The sequence below is a fragment of the Cyprinodon tularosa genome, unplaced genomic scaffold (genome assembly GCF_016077235.1).
Source record: "Cyprinodon tularosa strain WSP-4 unplaced genomic scaffold, ASM1607723v1 ctg161, whole genome shotgun sequence".
NCBI classification, from domain to species: Eukaryota; Metazoa; Chordata; class Actinopteri; order Cyprinodontiformes; family Cyprinodontidae; genus Cyprinodon; species Cyprinodon tularosa.
This window is the reverse complement of record NW_024038449.1, coordinates 195,132-214,790: the sequence shown is the minus strand read 5'-3', so window position 1 is coordinate 214,790 and position 19,659 is coordinate 195,132. Positions and strand designations below refer to the sequence as shown.

The 19,659-nt window shown below is 37.5% G+C and overlaps 1 protein-coding gene across 1 annotated transcript in view; it reads right to left on the bottom strand.

The window, feature by feature from the left end:
* Positions 1 to 15,190: 15,190 nt before the first annotated feature.
* The window catches only part of nhlrc2 (NHL repeat containing 2), a 33,490-nt gene continuing 29,021 nt past the window's right edge, over positions 15,191 to 19,659 (bottom strand). Inside the window, exon 12 of the mRNA XM_038280571.1 lies at positions 15,191 to 15,511. Within this exon, the coding sequence (XP_038136499.1) occupies positions 15,249 to 15,511 (263 nt within the window). The 3' untranslated portion in view covers positions 15,191 to 15,248. The remainder of the gene's footprint in view (positions 15,512 to 19,659) is intronic.

The window sequence follows — 19,659 nt, the reverse complement described above, 5'->3', positions numbered from 1 at the left end:
GTTGTTGGTTTTTTTTATGTTAAAAGAACTTGCTGCTTTTTATGAAGCTTTTTTTTTCTGGGTTCTACATCTCAATTATAAAGTGGTTACTGTCAGATTCAATTGGTTATATTTTTTATCAAGATATACAAAAAAACTTACTTTATAAGCTCTGAAAGATCTGCATCGCCTTTCAAAAACAGACCCATCCCCTCCCAGTTTTCCACAACAGCTACTATACAAACATTAATATGAAAAGTATTTAATTGGCATTTTATATAGGACAACAGAAAGAAGGTTCATATAAATTAACAATGAAAGAAAAACAATTTAACACAAAAAATTTATTCTTTGAAATATTTGTTTTAAGCTTCTGTATTTTATGATATCCCCAAATAAACTAACTACCTTTCTGGGTTCAATTCCCGGCCCAGGGTCTTTCTGCATGGAGTTTGCATGTTCTCCCTGGGCAGGCGTGGGTTCTCTCCGGGTACTCTGGCTTCCTCCCACAGTCCAAAAACATGACTGTTAGGTTAAATGGCTTCTCTAAATTGTCCTTAGGTGTGAGTGTGTGTGAATGGTTGTTTGTCCTGTGTGTCTCTGTGTTGCCCTGCGATGGACTGGGAACCTGTCCAGGGTGTACCCTGCCTCTCGCCCATTGACTGCTGGAGATAGGCACCAGCACCCCTCGTGACCCCAATTGGGACAAGCGTGTAAGATGATGGATGGATGGATGGAACTAACTACCTTAGACAGTGAAATTAACATTACCATTATGAAGTTCAGCAGTGATCATCATGTAAACAGTATAGGAGAAAAACCAGTAAAAAAAATAATAATAATGATGAGTTTTAGTGCTATTAGCCATGTATTAAACAAAGTAAACATGCTGGAGCAGAGGCTCTGATAAGTCGAATAAACCAATTTAATTTAAAGAGTAATTTAAAAAGAACAGCAGGCACTGACCAAAGCGCTAAACAAAAGGAATGGTGTCATGACTGCACTTTTTCGTTCTGTTTAAGTTTTTTTAACTTTCAGTTATACTTTGATTCATGTCTTTCTGTGTTTTCTAGTTTATTGCTTTCATTTCCATCTTGTGTTAATCTAGGTATTTTTGATTGTATTTGAGTTCTTATGTAGTTCTTGTTTCTTGTTGCCCTCTTGTGTCAGTCTCTTTTTCCCTAGCTCCCTTCTAGACTCCTCTCTCCACACCTGCTCCCAATCTGCTGATTAGCCTGGTCTTTGTTCAGCCTCCCATTTATACACCTCATGTTCAGTCACTGTTTGCTGGTTCCTTGGTGTTGTTAGTTGCTTCCTCGTCTCTGGCTCCCCACGTGAGTTTTCCCTGCTGTTTTCTGGTTCTTTGTATTTTTGGATGTCTGCCTCGGGTTTTCATTAAACCAACAAGAACTCATCTCTGCTTCACTCACCTCTGCATTTGAGTCCTCAAGCAACCCCCCACCCCCCAGCTGAAATGGAGGGAACAAATGGATGATTAAAATAGAACAAATGGGATAAAAACTAAAAGCAGAAATAAATATTTAAGGTACAAGTAAAAACATGAAATACACCAACCATCCATTTTCCATCACACTTATCCCAAGTGGGGTCGCAAGGGATGCTGGTGCCTATCTCCAGCTGTCTTCGGGCGAGAGGCAGGGAACACCCTGGACATGTCGCCAGTCCATCACAGGGCAACACAGAGACACACAGGACAAACAACCATTCACGCACACAATCACACCTAAGGAGAATTTAGAGAAGCCAATTAACCCAAAAGTCATGTTTTTAGACTGTGGGAGAAAGCCGGAGTACCCAGAGAGAACCCACGCATGCTCAGGAAGAACATGCAAACTCCATGCAGAAAGACCCAGGACTGGGAATTGAACCCGGAACCTTCTTGTTGCAAAGCAGCAGTGATATCCACTGTACGACTGAGCAGCCCTCAATAAGAAAAAAATCATTAAGAAAAAAAAAAATCCTGAAGCCAAAGAGAAAAGGTGGGTCTTAAGGGCAGATTTAAAAAAAATATATTTCTTCATTTGCAGCTGCAAAGCTTTCAGTAATTTAAAAGATTCAGGGGAAAAGGGGTTAAATCTCTGAGCTTCAGTGATGTCCTGGGTCAGCTGATCTGAGGGACACAGAAGGTCAATAAAGTTTGAGCAGCTCAGAGCGTTAACATGAAGTAAGACCATTAAAAACTAATTTTATAAAGAACTCTAAAACGGACAGATAACCAGGCAGTTACAGTAAAAAGTCGTGTGGCAGCAATTTGCACTAAAGGCGGATGACTTAAAAGAGCTTTTACCATTTCAAAAGATGCTATTTTTTTAGCTAGATGCCTCAGGTGAAAGAAACTGGATTTCACGACCTTGATTTACCCATAAACTTTAAAATCACCATCAATTTCCACACCAATGTTCTCCATAATAATTTCTACACTCAGCCAAAAAATCCCAAGTCTAAACTAAAGAAACAGCACCTCAGTCTTATTTTGATTCAATTTAAAAAAGGTAAAAAACATCCATGCTTTTAATTCCTCAAGACATCTATTAAACTGCATTTATTGTCTTTTAGGGGCACTTAAACCGGAGTATGAGGAGCACAACAATGAAAGACAAGGCTATACTTTCTAAAAATGGAACCAATTGGCAAGAGATGCAGAGAAAATAGCAGAGGTCTAAAATAAATAAACTTCTTGACCAAAGTAAAAAGCTGCACATTGGGAGAAAGATTAAACCTAACCACAGTAGTTTATTGGTAACGGGGATGTTATTCCACAGGGCCATTAAAGCATGCTGGTTTAATCCATTCATTCAAGAGGGGGACTTTTGGAAACGTCTAAACAGTCCTTTTTGAATTGCCAAGATTAACATAAGGCACACTAATAGTGTAAGAAACTCTACAGTGACCAACAGGAACTTTTATTCTTCTTGCTCGGTTATATATTTTTTTTTATTAATTTTTGTTTTTCACAACTATAAAGGAATCTGGCAAAGAAACTGAGGTACCGTAAATCAAGTGATTTATCCGTAAATGGTGCAAAACTACTCAGCCACTAAAAAACTGCTTTGCCTTTTAGATCAATACTAGGATGTAGAGTCAGAGTGATTTAATTCACCAACAGACTGCAGGATTGTAAACTCCTCTATTGAATCCATTCGACATGGATTAGATTAGCCTCTCTCGCTTCTGTTTCTTTGTGTCTTTGTGTGTGAAAATATCCGTGGAAAACTTGTATTGTGTGCACTTCTTTCTTGCTTTCTTTGCATTTTTCTCACAGTAGTGGAAAATAAATATCTACAGAAAAAAAGCTAAATTTTTTCTGTAGATATTTATTTCCTTGTTGGAACTGGATGCCCTTTGCACATAAATATATTTTATAAAGCAGATGTTTTTAGATAGCATATATATATATATATATATATATATATATATATATATATATATATATATATATATATATATATATATATATATATATATAGGTAAAGAGGAACTTCAGAAATTTCAAAAGGACCTAACAAAGAACAGCTCTGAATCCAAACATTATCTAAAGCATCATTTCATGCAGCTTTTCCCAATTTCGTACAATTGTTTGCCCACTTTACCAGAGTGCTCTTGACCACTGAACAGCTACATCCCACGTATCCTGATGTAAAATCAGCATGCCGCATAAAACCAAGAGAAGCAGGTTATGCTCAACCTTAGAGCTTGACCCCGTGTGAACAGAGGCAGAGAGTCAGAGGTTACAGTTCATCATCTGCGGTGACGCTTGTTCATAGACCAAGCCTAAGGCAGAGAAAAGGAAACGCTATAATAGAACATTTTCTGTTTTTCGAGTTAGTATACCACATGCGCTGTGATACAGTGTCACTGTCAGGAATTGTTTGAATCTGTTGCAGAGATATAATCGTAATTAAACCACTATTAGTTGTTTTTTCAGTCAAATCCATGAAAAAACAGGAATTTTCCTTACCTCTTTAATCATTGTGATCTTTATTCAAGAGTTGTGCAAAGTCACCTTTTATAAGCTGTTAAATGATGTCTACACTTTGATAGATTTCTTCAGATAACTGAATATAATATCTGCATGGAATTTAAATGTTCTCTCTGTACATTCATGGGTTTCTTTTGTAAAGTCCAGGGCTTGCATCTCAGTTCTAAAACACACATCTAAGAACAATTTAATTTAATTAAATTCAGTTTATTCACATAGTGCCAGTTAAAAAAATGTCATCTGTAGGCACCATACAGAGAAACTCCAATCAGTAGTTTGTTTTCTATCTAAGGTAATTGAGCTGATTGCATATTTACCAAAACAATCCCTCACACCAAAGAAGAATGCAGTGACAGTGGAGAGGAAAAACTCTTGTAACAGGATAGACCTCCAGCAGAACCAGGCTTGGTGTCAGCATGGCTCTGCAGAAGGCCGACTGGGGCTTCAAGTAGAGAGAGGTACTTAGAAAATGAACACAGAAGCTCTGATCTATAAATACTTTCCATGTTTGAAAAGGTGGCGGTAAACTAGCCCCTCAGGCGGCTCTGTCTGGAAAAGGAAGAGTAAAGCAGATGAGTTCCGAGCCACGGATCAGAGAGAGCACATAAAGGTAGGGGTTGAACAAACAAATACTGCAGAACGGGAGTATATAAAAGAATGAAGCCGAATAGAGAAAAGTGGTCCCTATGTCTTCCAGCAGCCTATAGCAGCATAATTATAGACATAGATCAGAAAAACCGGAGCTACTCTGTCCATTGTTGGCAATATGTGCCAGTCTTTCATAGTATTTTCAGGAGTAGTGGTTTTTGTTGGACTTCTCCCATGTGGCCATTTTAGTCAATTCTCTTTCTTATGGTTACTCTTAAATAATTTCTTAGGCTGTAGTACTTTAAATGTTCTCGATTTTTTCTACTTCCTGGAAGAGCTGCCATTGTGCTCTTGGAGTAATTTTGGTAGCCAGGCCTCTCCTGAGACTGTTCTCTACAGTTCCACGTTTTCGCCATTTTTGAATAATGGCTTTCCTTTTGTATTACTGGAGCCCCTAACATATGGCTTTGCAAACTATTCCAGACTGAGGGATGTGAATGACTGTTTCTAATATGTTTTCGAGTGGGTTTGCATGAGGCTTAATGTGGGGATCTTTTAGCCAACTTAATGCTTTATGTTGTAGAGATTTAAGGTTATGTAAATAAAAAAAAGGCTATTCACAGATTCACATTTCACAGATTGGAAAAAAGTGGCTACCTTTAAAGGAGGTGAATAAATTTTCTTTGCACTGGAAATTTAAGACCTTCTTCATGGATCATATAGTGTCATCATAACATGGAAAGCCAGATTCCTTTGGTTAGTCTTAGCAAAGATTTAGTTTGCTAATCATATAATTACGACATTCAATCACAATTTTACTTCAGTTTATTTGATGCCTATTCACAACAATATCGTCTCAAAGCACTTTACAAAAACCCCAATCCAATCAAAAGTTAAGTACATACATTCCTTCTCATTAGAGTTATGAAAACAAGTAAATGCAGTCTATAATTAGTTAATAGTTAAAAAAAAAAGATAAAAAGGTATTTTTATGCAAAAAAATCCTAGCAGATTGCATGGATTCACTAATTTGCTGTATCTATTGCTCCTGGATGAGCATGTAGCAGCAGCAGCGGTCAGTTGATGTCATCATTTACCCGTTTCTCCTTTTGGATCATCACCAGTCCCTCTATATATATGTCTGACTCCTTCAGACCTTTCTATATTGTTTTTCTGCCAACATTTTCCCTAACGGCAAGCTTGAAGTTAATCAAAACAGTACGTGTGTCTATGGGCTCTGTTGGAGATGACAGCGGCTGGATAGAGACGGGGTTAATGATGCTGTCAGAACAACCGTGAAGAAGGCAGATGAGGGGGCAGAATGAGGAAACCAGGGCAGCAGCTCTTTCTTTATTTGAATTTTTGATAACAGACCAAATCAGGCGGGGTACTGTAAATTTCCTTAGCCACCACAGTCTGGACATACTATATATTGGTCTTTATAACTTTAAACAATGAGGGCCATTTAAGTTAAATTGAATCCTTTCTTAATTACTTCATTGAATGAAAAGTGATTACCTGTTCTGTTTAATATGATAAATAACTGAATGTAAGCGGAATAATATTTTAGAAAGGCTGAAATGACACCAGATGTTTTAAGTTCAAATTGTATATTGATAAAAAAAATATCCTCAAAAACAGTCTATTAAAATGTAGTCAGGTGTTCGAGTGAAGAAGGAAAAATCAAAAGTCAAAGGCAGCTTTCCAGAAAAAAACAAAACAAATGAAAATTCATGTGATAAGCCTGGTGGTGGAAGTGCTATGGTATGGGGTTATTGCCAAAACAGACAAGTTGGCATGGTCCTAAAAATGTATTAAGATTAGGTTAGAATGTTTCTATTTTGAGGTTTTCTATTATTGCCTATTTTGGTAATTTGTCTCTGGTTGATAAAAGCAGGAATTGAAGGATTGTTAAAGTACTTAGTAGGAGTTCAAGTCCAGCTTGTGGACTTTTATGAGATCTTCTCGTCTTTAACACATCCAGCTTTAGGGAATTGAGAGAAGAGACATCATTGAGTGTGTGGCCACTGCTTTGCTAAAAAAAAAAGCTAAACCTTTAGGGCTGCTGCTCATCAATGCTGACTAATCAAGCTTGTTCTGCTCTGCTGTCTGTTTTTCTGTTTGTGCAGTTTACATATTATATAATACTGTTTTTGCTTTGCTTTGGGAAGGCTACAGGTTTATTTAACATAAGGGGTGATAAAAAGAAATCACCATTGACCATTGAAATGATTGACGTGGTCATGGCAGCTACAACAGGAAATAATCTAGTCATGTGAAACTCCCAGAATATTCTCAGGATCTATTTATCTGTATTTATACTGGTATAAAGTAAGGAAAATGGGATTGTGTAACATTTTTGTACATTTTTATGCATTCCAGACAAACCAAACTACTAAATAACTGTTTTTTTTTTTGTTGTTGTTTTTTTTTTACTGAATATGGGTATTTGACTTCACACATAGTGGAGACCTTTGATGCAAAACAAAGAAGTTACAGTTTTCATAATAAAAGGAACAACCAAATCTAAAGCAAGTTTTTTTTTTTTCTATATTTGCTTTGTCAGACAACTGTATAGTAATGGTCTTTGGTTATATATATATATATATATATATATATATATATATATATATATATATATATATATATATATATATAAAACATATTTACAGCTATTGTTTTAATGTTTTTTATACTTTAAATGTTGCAATTGAGAGCAAAGTGGGACAGAAATGAAAATCCCTCGTCTGTAAGCACAGACTTGGCAAGTCAATCTAATTCCCAGTGATAAAATAAAAACAGCTCTTAAGCATGATGGTAAAAGTATCATGGTATGAGGGTACTGTGCTGTTAGGGCTGGGTATTGTTAAAAAAATTTCGGTTCCGGTACCAATACCGATACCTTCACTTCGATACCGGTTCCTGAACGATACTTTTTTCGATACCAGTTTTATAATATCAATTCGAAAAAAAAGAAAATTACACAACATAAAAAAGTACAAATCTTGAGTTTTATTTTAAGCTCTGTTTTTCCATTTACATTTTTCCTCTTACATAAAAAAATAAATAATTCAGTGTCTAATATTCACTGTTACATTGTGAGGACCTTTTTACTTAGCAGTTTTCCTTTAGAAAAATTACCATGTCTGACAAACAAGCCCGTTGAATGGGATCCTACTGACAGCGCACCGCTGGTATGGGGGGGTCTGAGCGGCTCCGACAGAAATATTGAAGGCAGGATGAACTGACTGCACTGATTACGTTTTCAGGTGGATTTTCCCACTTAAAAACATAATAAAACTACTTTATTCCCACTGATCACAGCAAATATAGCTGCAAGGCAAATAAAGGATAGAGTAGCTCCGCCCAACGCGCGTCTGACCCACTTTGCGACCGCGCAGCCAGAGCAGCAAAGCTTCTTCAGCAGCGCGTCAGAACTAAACTGGTACAAGCAGCAAAAATGAAGCAGCAGACGAGATTTTGCTGCTCTTGCTGCGTCCAGTTTGAAAGCAGCATGATTCACTCCGCTCTGGCTTTGCTCTGCCCACGGGCTGCTGAGAGGAGGATGGTCGCGCTGGCTGCGGTCCGCTCTTCTTGCAGTCAAACACAGAGCGACTTTCTGCTCTTAAATTATTTCCGTGCACGATGTATTGCATTGTGCACTATTAGCATCAGTCTTAATAAAGTGAAGCCGCACTTTTGACCTGGGGGGCATTTTAAAGGGGTTCCGCGACGCTGCAACCAGTTCACAAAAGATACACATGAACCCTGGCTGTGGTCCTGATCTCCTCCTTTTCTTTATTTTCCAGTGGCCCTGATCTCCTCCTTTTCTTTATTTTTCCAGTGGTCCTGATCTCCTCCTTTTCTTTATTTTTCCAGTGTTTTCCAGTGGTCCTGATCTCCTCCTTTTCTCATTTTCTTTATTTTCCAGTGGCCCTGATCTCCTCCTTTTCTTTATTTTTCCAGTGGTCCTGATCTCCTCCTTTTCATTATTTTTCCAGTGGCCCTGATCTCCTCCTTTTCTTTATTTTTCCAGTGGTCCTGATCTCCTCCTTTTCATTATTTTTCCAGTGGTCCTGATCTCCTCCTTTTCTCCTTTTCTTTATTTTCCAGTGGCCCTGATCTCCTCCTTTTCTTTATTTTTCCAGTGGTCCTGATCTCCTCCTTTTCATTATTTTTCCAGTGGCCCTGATCTCCTAAAGAAAAGGAGGAGATCAGGACCACTGGAAAAATAAAGAAAAGGAGGAGATCAGGACCACTGTAGGCGTGACCACCTGTGTATTTTTCCTGGATGACGCAATCACCTTAAGTGTTCCAGCCAATCACCGAAACTTGGTACCGAAAGACGAGGCATGTTTCGATACTCTGTAGAACCGAAGCATTTCGGTCGGTACCATAAAAGTACCGAAGTTCGGTACCCAGCCCTATGTGCTGTCCTGAAAATGTTACTCCTAGTATTCTAATGCAAATATTCTATAAACCTTAAACATATTTAGTTGCTAATAAACTGAAACAAAACTTCTTAAAAAGAGTTTAACTAACACATCTGTACATCCATCTGCAATTTCCCATTTTGCTGAGAATATACATTGTTATACACTGCAACACACTTCCAGAGCAGTAAAGCACATATCTGAAATAGCTGCAAACAAATTCACTTAATTTTATTTCCTTCCATGTATTTTATCAAAGAAAGTGTTAAAAAAAAGAGGCTTTGGATCGAAAAATCCAAAGTTAAATGATAAATCAAAACATCTCAAAAGCTTAATGCCTCAAGTTGTTCCCGATAATTTCTTTACATAAATAAGACAACTTTTAGAGTCTAAACATAATGTCCTTTTTTAGAAGAGCGCTAATGAATTATCGTCATCAGTGGAAGCACCATGTTCTTTCTCCAGGGAATTTTTTCAAGCGACCCTTTTATTATAAAATCATAATGTTCCGCTTTTTGTTGTTAATATTATGCCTTCAGGTTGATTTGATTATCTTCTAAAAAAAACAACAACAAAGTTCAGCCTTTGATAAAAATGGTTTTGGTTGAATAAGAAGTCATATGCTCACTCGTTAACATACACCAAAGCTTTCACTGTTCCCCGTTTCGTTTTCCCTCAGCTAATAGCAATCACATCATAGACAACCTCTTTACAGTTTTTAAGATAAATGGGGTATGATTAATTTACTACCACAAAATGAAAATGCAGAAAGTCTTTTAATTGCTTTTAATAAATGCTTAATTATGAGCAATCACTGATGAACTGAAGCAGAGTTTGTATATAATCAACAAAAATACATATTTTCAGACCAAGAGAATATGACAACAAAAGAAAAAAATTTAAGTGATTTAAGTTTGAAGCGGATGGAAAGTATTTATGGTTTCAAATACTATATTATATATACACTACCGTTCAAAAGTTTTGGGTCACATTAAAATGTCCTTATTTCTGAAGGAAAAGCACTGTACTTTTAAAAGAAGATAACTTTAATCTAGTCTTAACTTTAAAGAAATACACCTTATACATATCTAATGTGGTAAATGACTATTCTAGCTGCAAATGTCTGGTTTTGGTGCAATATCCATATAGGTGTATAGAGGCCCATTTCCAGCAACTATCACTCCAGTGTTCTAATAGTACAATGTGTTTGCTCATTGGCTCAGAAGGCTAATTGATGATTAGAAAACCCTTGTGCAATCAGGTTCACACATCTGAAAGCAGTTTAGCTCGTTACAGAAGCTGTAAAACTGACCTTCCTTTGAGCAGATTGAGTTTCTGGAGCATCACATTTGTGGGGTCAATGCTCAAAATGGCCAGAAAAAGAGAACTTTCATCTGAAACTCGACAGTCTATTCTTGTTCTTAGAAATGAAGGCTATTCCATGTGAGAAATTGCTAAGAAATTGAATATTTCCTACAACGGTGTGTACTACTCCCTTCAGAGGACAGCACAAACAGGCTCTAACCAGAGTAGAAAAAGAAGTGGGAGGCCGCGTTGCACAACTGAGCAAGAAGATAGGTATGTTAGAGTCTCTAGTTTGAGAAACAGACACCTCACAGGTCCCCAATTGGCATCTTCATTAAATAGTACCCGCAAAACACCAGTGTCAACATCTACAGTGAAGAGGCAGCTGCGGGATTCGGGCTTCAGGGCAGAATGGCAAAAAAAAAAGCCATATCTGAGACTGGCCAATAAAATAAAAAGATTAAGATGGGCAAAAGAACACATACATTGGACAGAGGAAGACTGGAAAAAAGTGTTGTGGACGGATGAATCCAAGTTTGAGGTGTTTGGATCACAAAGAAGAACGTTTGTGAGACACAGAACAAATGAAAAGATGCTGGAAGAATGCCTGACACCATCTGTTAAGCATGGTGGAGGTAATGCGATGGTCTGGGGTTGCTTTGGTGCTGGTAAGGTGGGAGATTTGTACAGGGTAAAAGGGATTCTGAATAAGGAAGGCTATCACTCCATTTTGCAACGCCATGCCATACCCAGTGGACAGCGCTTGATTGGAGCCAATTTCATCCTATATCAGGACAATGACCCTAAATATATAAAAACTGTAACTGGAGCGTGTAACAAAAGTAATTTCCCTCTGGAAAGTATTTCTATTAAAGTATTTCTGATTCTGATTAAACACACCTCCAAATTGTGCAAGAACTATTTAGAGCAGAAGCAGGCAGCTGGTATTCTATCGGTAATGGAGTGGCTAGCGCAGTTACCAGATCTGAACCCCAATGAGCTGTTGTGGGAGCAGCTTGACCGTATGGTACGCAAGAAGTGCCCATCCAACCAATCCAACTTGTGGGAGCTGCTTCTGGAAGGGTGGGCTGCAATTTCTCCAGATTACCTCAACACATTAATATCTAGAATGCCAAAGGTCTGGAGGATTCTTTGACGAAAGCAAAGTTTGATGTAAAAAAAAAAAAATTATTATAATTATTTCAAATACAAATCATTATTTCTAACCTTGTCAATGTCTTGACTCTATTTTCTATTCATTTCACAACGTATGGTGGTGAATAAGTGTGACTTTTCAGGAAAACACAAAATTCTTTGGGTTACCCCAAACTTTTCCATGGTAGTGTATATATATAAAAAAATCTAAGAACTATGATCTGTGTTTGTATCTACCCCCCTCTATTTGGGCCCTAAATAATTTAGAAGAATTGGAAATTAAGTCCAACTATTTGTACTTTAATTTTTTTTATAAAAGTACCATTTCTGTGAAGGTTTTAGAGGAATATTAGTGGCAAAAACAATATTGTTTAAAAAGAAAAACAAAGGGAAAAGTTGGGAACCACTTACTTACCAGAGGCAGAAAAGCAGCAGTAAACATAATCCCGATTATCCAACTCCCATTGTAAAACATGATAGCTGCAGGATCATCCTGCAGGAATTCTGCCAGCAGGGACGGTGAGTCGACAAGGAGATAAATGGAGCTAAAAACAGAAGGGAAAAAAATGGTTCTAGGCAAAGACTTAGACTGAGGTGGAGGTTCACCCACCTGCGAGGCAATGACCCTTAACAAGCAACCAGAACAACAAGAAAATAGCTTTGAGCCCTTTCATGTCCTGGATCGGCCCAAACCTCAGATCTAAATTCAACTGAGAAGCTGTGAAAGATCCTAAGCGTCTAATAAAGCTATTCTGAGATGAAAAACACTTATAGGCTTTTAAATCTGCTACAGTACAGACAGATGGAGATGCAGATAAACTCATAGATGATTGTGAACAAGGGAAGGGTGAATCTAGAATTCAGAAGAGTAAAAAGAAGAAACTGTGGTTTAGTCCAGATATTTTAGGCCAATGCAATCCAACTCCTGCGGCATCAGAGACATCTAACCGATATAAAAAAAAACACACATACTGATTTACTATAAAGAAGACTAACAAAATTACTCCAACTTGTGACTTTGCTTTGACACGGTGGGTATAAAGATGTGGAGTACATTAAGTGGTTTTGGGAAAAGTGTAAAACATTAAATCTCAGAAAAATGAACAGCTCTGAAAGCCAATCTGCTCAGAGTCTACTAACTTTATTAATCTAATATTGGAGAAATTTACCTCTGCATTTAACCCATTTCCTTAAGGAGCAGTGGGCTGCCATTGTACGGTGCCTGGGGAGCAATCGGGGGTTAAGGGTCTTGCTAAGGGACCCAGAGTGGCAGTCTGTGGGAGTGGGGCTCGAACTCTCAACCTAAGGATTCCAAGCTCTATGCCCTAACCACCAACCACAGCAGAGGGGCAGCTTTTCCCCCAATCTCTTACTCTTTCAGTCATATTGAAATTAGAAGATGTGAAGAAGTTTCATTTTACAAAACAGAAGAAAATAAGAATGCAGCCAGAGTTTATAAATATGTTTATTAGTTCTTGTTCTTGGCTTTGATTCATAGATAGTTTAATGCATTACCTGGACAGCAAATTAGTTAAAGAAGTTTGAAACAATATCAGACGCCCACCAACAGCCACTCAATGCTATTACAGTTGATTAGAAAAGTCCTGGAGGGACAACAGAAAACTTTAGCAGCTCATTTTAAATAAATAACATGTGGGAATAAAGAACTTTATCTCATTACAACAAAAATATCATTATTGCTTTTGATACAGTTAATTGTCATCAGTTTAGGCTATCAGTGCAGCCCCACCCCTTTTGAAAGGCACTTTGGCTAAGCGATCGAAACTAAGGAACCAGATTCTAAAGAGGACAATCATGTTATGAGAAGCGATGACGATAAACATAAAATAAAACAGCCCAAGGCTTGCTTCCGTCGGCAGACCATAACTTCAAAAAGGCAATATGGAGAAAAGGACAACAGCTTCCACATTATCATATCCTATTACATAAGAGAAAGCAGCAGAACCTTATTATACCATATCTTTTATATCAGGCTCCCTTTGCGGAGCAGATGATTTGAATGAGACTTTGTTTTTTTGATAAAATAACACAGAGTGCGGCTGAGCAGGCGGCAGACTCGAGGTGTCATCAGTTCACAGGAGGCCGCCTCAGCTTTTTGAAAACAGGAACTTTATTCATTACGCAGATAACAGCCAGATATGAATGGTCTGAATCAAAGGGATACCTCGTGACACGAATAATCACAAGCCTAACTTTTATCAGTTATACAGAACCCAGCTTTGCACAAGGAGGAACATTCAGAGGCAACTTTATAAACTGGTCTGCGGCGATGCGTCCACTTAAGACGATAAATGTTTACGGAAGCCAGATTATCATGCATCTAAATGCGCCGCAGCTCAAGGATCTGCAATAAACGTTTACAGGATATCGTTAAAAAAAAGCTAAGACCCCTTGAACTTTTTCACATTTTGTCAACCACAAGCTTTAACATTTTTATTGTATCTTCCAGAGCCACAACCACAAGATCAATCTGTTTTATTGGGATTTTAAATTATAGCTCAACTGAATTTAGTGGGAAAACATACAGTAGAGGAATTATTTACAATTTTCTCACTTTCCTGTAGAAAATTGATTTAGCTCCATCTAATCTAACTAAAAAAATTGAAAAAGAGTACAGACATAAACTGACACTATAGTAATGTGTGAACAATTTGCAAGGCACAGTAAATGTTGATCAAATATGAGTGTCTGCATAGATAACCTCCATTAAACATGGTTTTATAAGATTAACGCCTCTCCATTCAGCTTTTATACGTCTTTCTTCATGCTCCAGTTACGCAACGCTATGGATGGTTTTGGTTTTCTGTTCCAACGCCGAAAGGTCTGATTTATTTTTGTTTCATTTTGTTAAAATGATCATAACTCTGTGTTAGTATTTACAAACTGTGCTTTCGCAGTCAAACACTAAATAGAAAGTTTGCTTAAATGTTGTTTTTCATCCTTTTTTTGAAAGGTTGGTCAAATAATTGATTAGTTTCTGGGAGAAATAGGTTTAGAAACTGCTCAGAAATCAAATTTTAGTTGATATAAAAACAGCTTTTTAATATTTAAAAGTAAAGCAATCTATAATAGAAATGTAGAAGCAACTATGTGAGTATGTGATTAAAACAAAGCTGTATTATCTGAAACATAAATATACGAAATTAAATTAAAGAAAATAAAAATCAACCACCTGCATGATCAAAATTGCATATAGATCACTGTCTGCATTCATCTTAACTGTCTCTAAATTATTTTCTACAACCAACACGAAAGGCTGTGCAACTCTAACTGCAGACATAGTGTTTTATGCATTTATTATTAAAGTCTAACTCACCCCACTGAAAACATAGCCCCGCCCCCAACAATGCAGAAAAAACCCCACCAAATGCCACTGCTGTGTTATGATGATGAAAGCCTGTAACGCTTAAAACAAATATGAAAACTTAAGCTGAAACTTTCCCCTTCTAACCCCTTAGGGCGGCACTAATACCGTTTTTGAGACAAATATTGCAGAACTTATAAATTAAAGTAAAAATGTAAAAAAAAAAAATAAATACTGTAACATTGAAAAAGCACACAAGTAGACTCAGTTTATACAACATGAATGCAAGACATATATATATTTTTTTTTTTGGGGGGGGGTCAGTTACACTTTAAGTTATGCTAAAACAAAAACAGATCTTCGTTCTTTTTTTCAAAACTGTAAACAAAATCTTTCATTTTTTTTTAGATCTTAGGCTGGAGGAAACTTAAAAATCTTTAACTGAGGGCCAAGCTGCTGTTCTCTAGAAGGAATGAGCCAATGCCACGGTGATCTCTCCTTCTGAGGCACTGGTGTTTATTTGCAGAGGCTGTGTGAATGAGGCTGCCTTCATGGTACAGGCTTTACCTTCCTCCAAACAGTAGAACAGCCACACATTCAACCTGAGGTTGGGGTTTCGGTCTGATTCCTTCACAGTGGCAGGAAGTTTGACTGAGACACAGAGCGGTTTCGACAAATCGACGATATCTCCTGATGTCAGCTGATCTTCCAGCAACCACTTGTTACCTGGAAATGACAAAATAAAAGTTAAAATTACAATTTAACAGACAGAAGAAGCATTAAAGGGGTTGTAAATATCCGGTATTGGATATTTTCAGACATTTGGTCAGATTAAAAATATTCCCATAATTCTGAATTTGATGAGGACATGATTAGTAAATTCAAATGGTGATAAGCACTTATGAATGTTCACAACCGAAGAACATTTTTATAAGTGAACAATAATGACACTGCTTAAGAATAATAAACTAATTAAATAAAGTTTATCTACTTATGGTTGTCAACAGTAGTGTGCCTCTGCTGCGACAAAGTTCAACTCACTGATCATCTAATTTTTTTCCTCAAAGTAAAAGAGCAATTTGACATCTTTGAAGCAACCCTTTAGCCATTCTATTTCCTTCTTGTACAACAATATATTATATCCAGAAAGGAGCCTCGTAGCTTTACTCATCTGCAAATTTATAAAACTCAGTTTTCATTAGATGAGGCTACACTTTCATTTGCATACAGTGTGAATAACAATGGACCGAATACACACCCTAGAGGTTTCCCAGAGTGCAGAGTTACAGCATTTAGGGCTAAACAAGTGTGCCAAAAATCATTATTGCGATAATTTTTTAGCATTACTGTGATTTTATTTCGATTTTCGTTTCCACTAACCACAAGCTTATAGATGTTCCATTGCTTTCAGTTTTTTTAAAGCTTGCTTGAGAGGAGTCCATTGTTGCAGGATTTTACAGGTGCTGGTCATAAAATTAGAATATCATGAAAAAGTAGATTGATTTCAGTAATTCCATTTAAAAAGTGAAACTTGTATATTATATTCATACATTACATACAAACTCATATATTTCAGATGTTTATTTTGTTTAATTTTGATGATTACAAATGACAACAAATGAAAATCTCAAATTCATCATATCAGAAAATTAGAATATTACTGAAGACCAATAAAAACAAAGGATTTATAGAAATGTTGGCCAACTGAAAAGTATGAACATGAAAAGTATGAGCATGTACAGCACTCAGTATTTAGTTGGGCCTCCTTTGGCCTGTATTACTGCAGCAATGCGGCGTGGCATGGAGTCGATCAGTCTGTGGCACTGCTCAGGTGTTATGATAGCCCAGGTTGCTCTAATAGTGGCTTTTAGCTCTTCTGAATTGTTGGGTCTGGTGTATTGCATCTTCTTCTTCACAATACCCCATAGATTTTCTATGGGGTTAAGGTCAGGAGAGTTTGCTGGCCAATTAAGAACAGGGATACCATGGTCCTTCAACCAGGTACTGGTAGCTTTGGCACTGTGTGCAGGTGCCAAGTCCTGTTGGAAAATGAAATCTGCATCTCCAAAAAGTTGGTCAGCTGCAGGAAGCATGAAGTGCTCTAAAACTTCCTGGTATGTGGCTGCGTTGACCCTGGACCTCAGAAAACACAATGGACCAACACCAGCAGATGACATGGCACCCCAAACCATCACTGACTGTGGAAACTTTACACTGGACTTCAAGCAACGTGGATGAAGTGCCTCTCTTCTTTTCCTCCAGACTCTGGGACCTTGATTTCCAAAGGAAATGCAAAATTTACTTTCATCAGAGAACATGACTTTGGACCACTCACCAGCAGTCCAGTCCTGTTTCTCTTTAGCCCAGGCAAGACGCTTCTGACGCTGTCTGTGGTTCAAGAGTGGCTTGACACAAGGAATGCGACAGCAGAAACCCATGTCTTTCATACGTCTGTGTGTGGTGGTTCTTGAAGCACTCACTCCAGCTGCAGTCCACTCTTTGTGAATCTCCCCCACATTTTTGAATGGGTTTTGTTTCACAATCCTCTCCAGGGTGCGGTTATCTCTCTTGCTTGTACACTTTTTTCGACCACATCTTTTCCTTCCCTTCGCCTCTCTATTAATGTGCTTGGACACTGAGCTCTGTGAACAGCCAGCCTCTTTAGCGATGACCTTTTGTGTCTTGCCCTCCTTGTGCAAGGTGTCGATGGTCGTCTTTTGGACAACTGTCAAGTCAGCAGTCTTCCCCATGATTGTGTAGCCTATAGAACTAGACTGAAAGACCATTTAAAGGCTTTTGCAGGTGGTTTGAGTTAATTAGCTGATTAGAGTGTGGCACCAGGGGCCATCAATTTTGAACCTTTTCACAATATTCTAATTTTCTGATATGATGAATTTGAGATTTTCATTTGTTGTCATTTGTAATCATCAAAATTAAACAAAATAAACATCTGAAATATATGAGTTTGTATGTAATGTATGAATATAATATACAAGTTTCACTTTTTAAATGGAATTACTGAAATCAATCTACTTTTTCATGATATTCTAATTTTATGACCAGCACCTGTAGTGTAACTTTTGTGTGAAAAAGTGCTCACTTCTGCTTGGATGCAGGGATCTGCATGCTAACTGTAACTCTCTCGACTTTTCTGCATGACAAACCCACTTAGGCATTTTACTGCTACCTAAAGAGCTGGAGTGAAAAATTTAAGGTTTTAATCTTTTGAAATGTAATGGGACTACATAGAATTGATTACATCTGTGGTTCGAAAATTGCTTTTTATTGAATTGCGAATATATTGCAAATGCAATTAATTGCCCAGCACTAATTGCACTGGATTAAGATTTAATCTGTTTGGGCTTAATATGGTCTCATAGTCAGGAAATCTAGAATCTGGAGAAATGGATTAGATAATTATGGTATTAAACACCAAGTTAGAATAATCAACATAGGTTTATAGAATAAAAATGTTTAATGGCCAGATAACTTTGTCTATGTTGTAGAGTTTGCATCCTCCACGATGCGTTAAAGGTGATAAGAACACAAGGACAGATCTAGCAAAATAAGAACGAATGTGATATGAAGTTTAAAAAGCTGCCCTCAGAGCAACTGGGGGATCTGAAAATACACAAACTTTTATCTGGTAGACTTAGACAACTTTTATTGTCATTTTGTAAACAGAGTGTATACAAAACAAAATTTCTTTCTTAAAGCTTTTTGAACATTTCCATTCCTTAAAGTGCAGCAGTGATCAAATGTAAAAATTGGGAGAAAAAAACATGGTGCAAAATAGCATTGATATGGAAGTCCAGAGCATCAATATATATGGTGCAAACATGCAGTATTTTTGGTTTGGTGTTATTATATGACAGCTATATATATAATATCGATGCACTAATGTGTTTTTTTTCTTTTTTCACAACTTAAGGCATCCCCGGGAAAAAATAAAAATAAAAGATTGATTGGTTGGTTTTTAATTTTTTCTTTTTAATTTAAAGGGGTCATAGAATCCAAAACCGAGTTTACATTGTCATCGATAAATAACAATAGTTCAGATGGTGAAATGGACGAACAGAGAAGTTCAAACCCCATTAACACCTCCTTTCTCTGCAAATCTCATAATTCTAAACTTCCACCATAAAACGGGCGAATTAAAATGAAGCACCGAATTGATGTCAACTCGGGGATGATGCCTTATTTGGTTCTGGCCTGTACTTTTGTCACGCCCCGGGGGGGGCCTCTGGGCCACTGACAGCGGGGGACGGAGCGACCAAACCTGACCCGGTGATGGTCCAAGGCTGCCGTCTTCCAGGCTACCGTCACCGCCTCAGGTTCGGTTGCTCCGTCCCCCGCTGGCTCCATTTCTACTACGTGCTGCACTTTAGTCAACCAAAATCCCAGACGATTTTGAAATTTCCTCTGGTATGAAAAATAGGACATGTCCGGGAAAAATAGGATGTCTGGTCACCCTTCTTTGGATGTTTCAGTGAGTGAGTGAGTGCTTGTTGCTATGATGCATCTTTGCTCAGCAGCTTCACTCGTTGTAAACCAACCAATCAGCGCACAGCTCATCTAAATATTCATGATGATACCATAAAAGGAAGAAAACCTGTCATGTCATTCTAGGGCTTTTAATCAGGCTTGCATTAGGGCTCATAGAACAGCCAATGTTACACACCCTATTCAGAGACCTTAAGGATCAGCACCAAATACCCTATATAAGCATTCTATGACCCCTTTAAGAGTGTTAAAATAATAAAATTTGCAAAACATGCAAAAGCTGATGAGAAATGTCAGGGGTTTTGCAAATATTTCAGGCTTATATAATATTTTTGCCAGAATGTATACCGGTACACATTATTACACGCTGT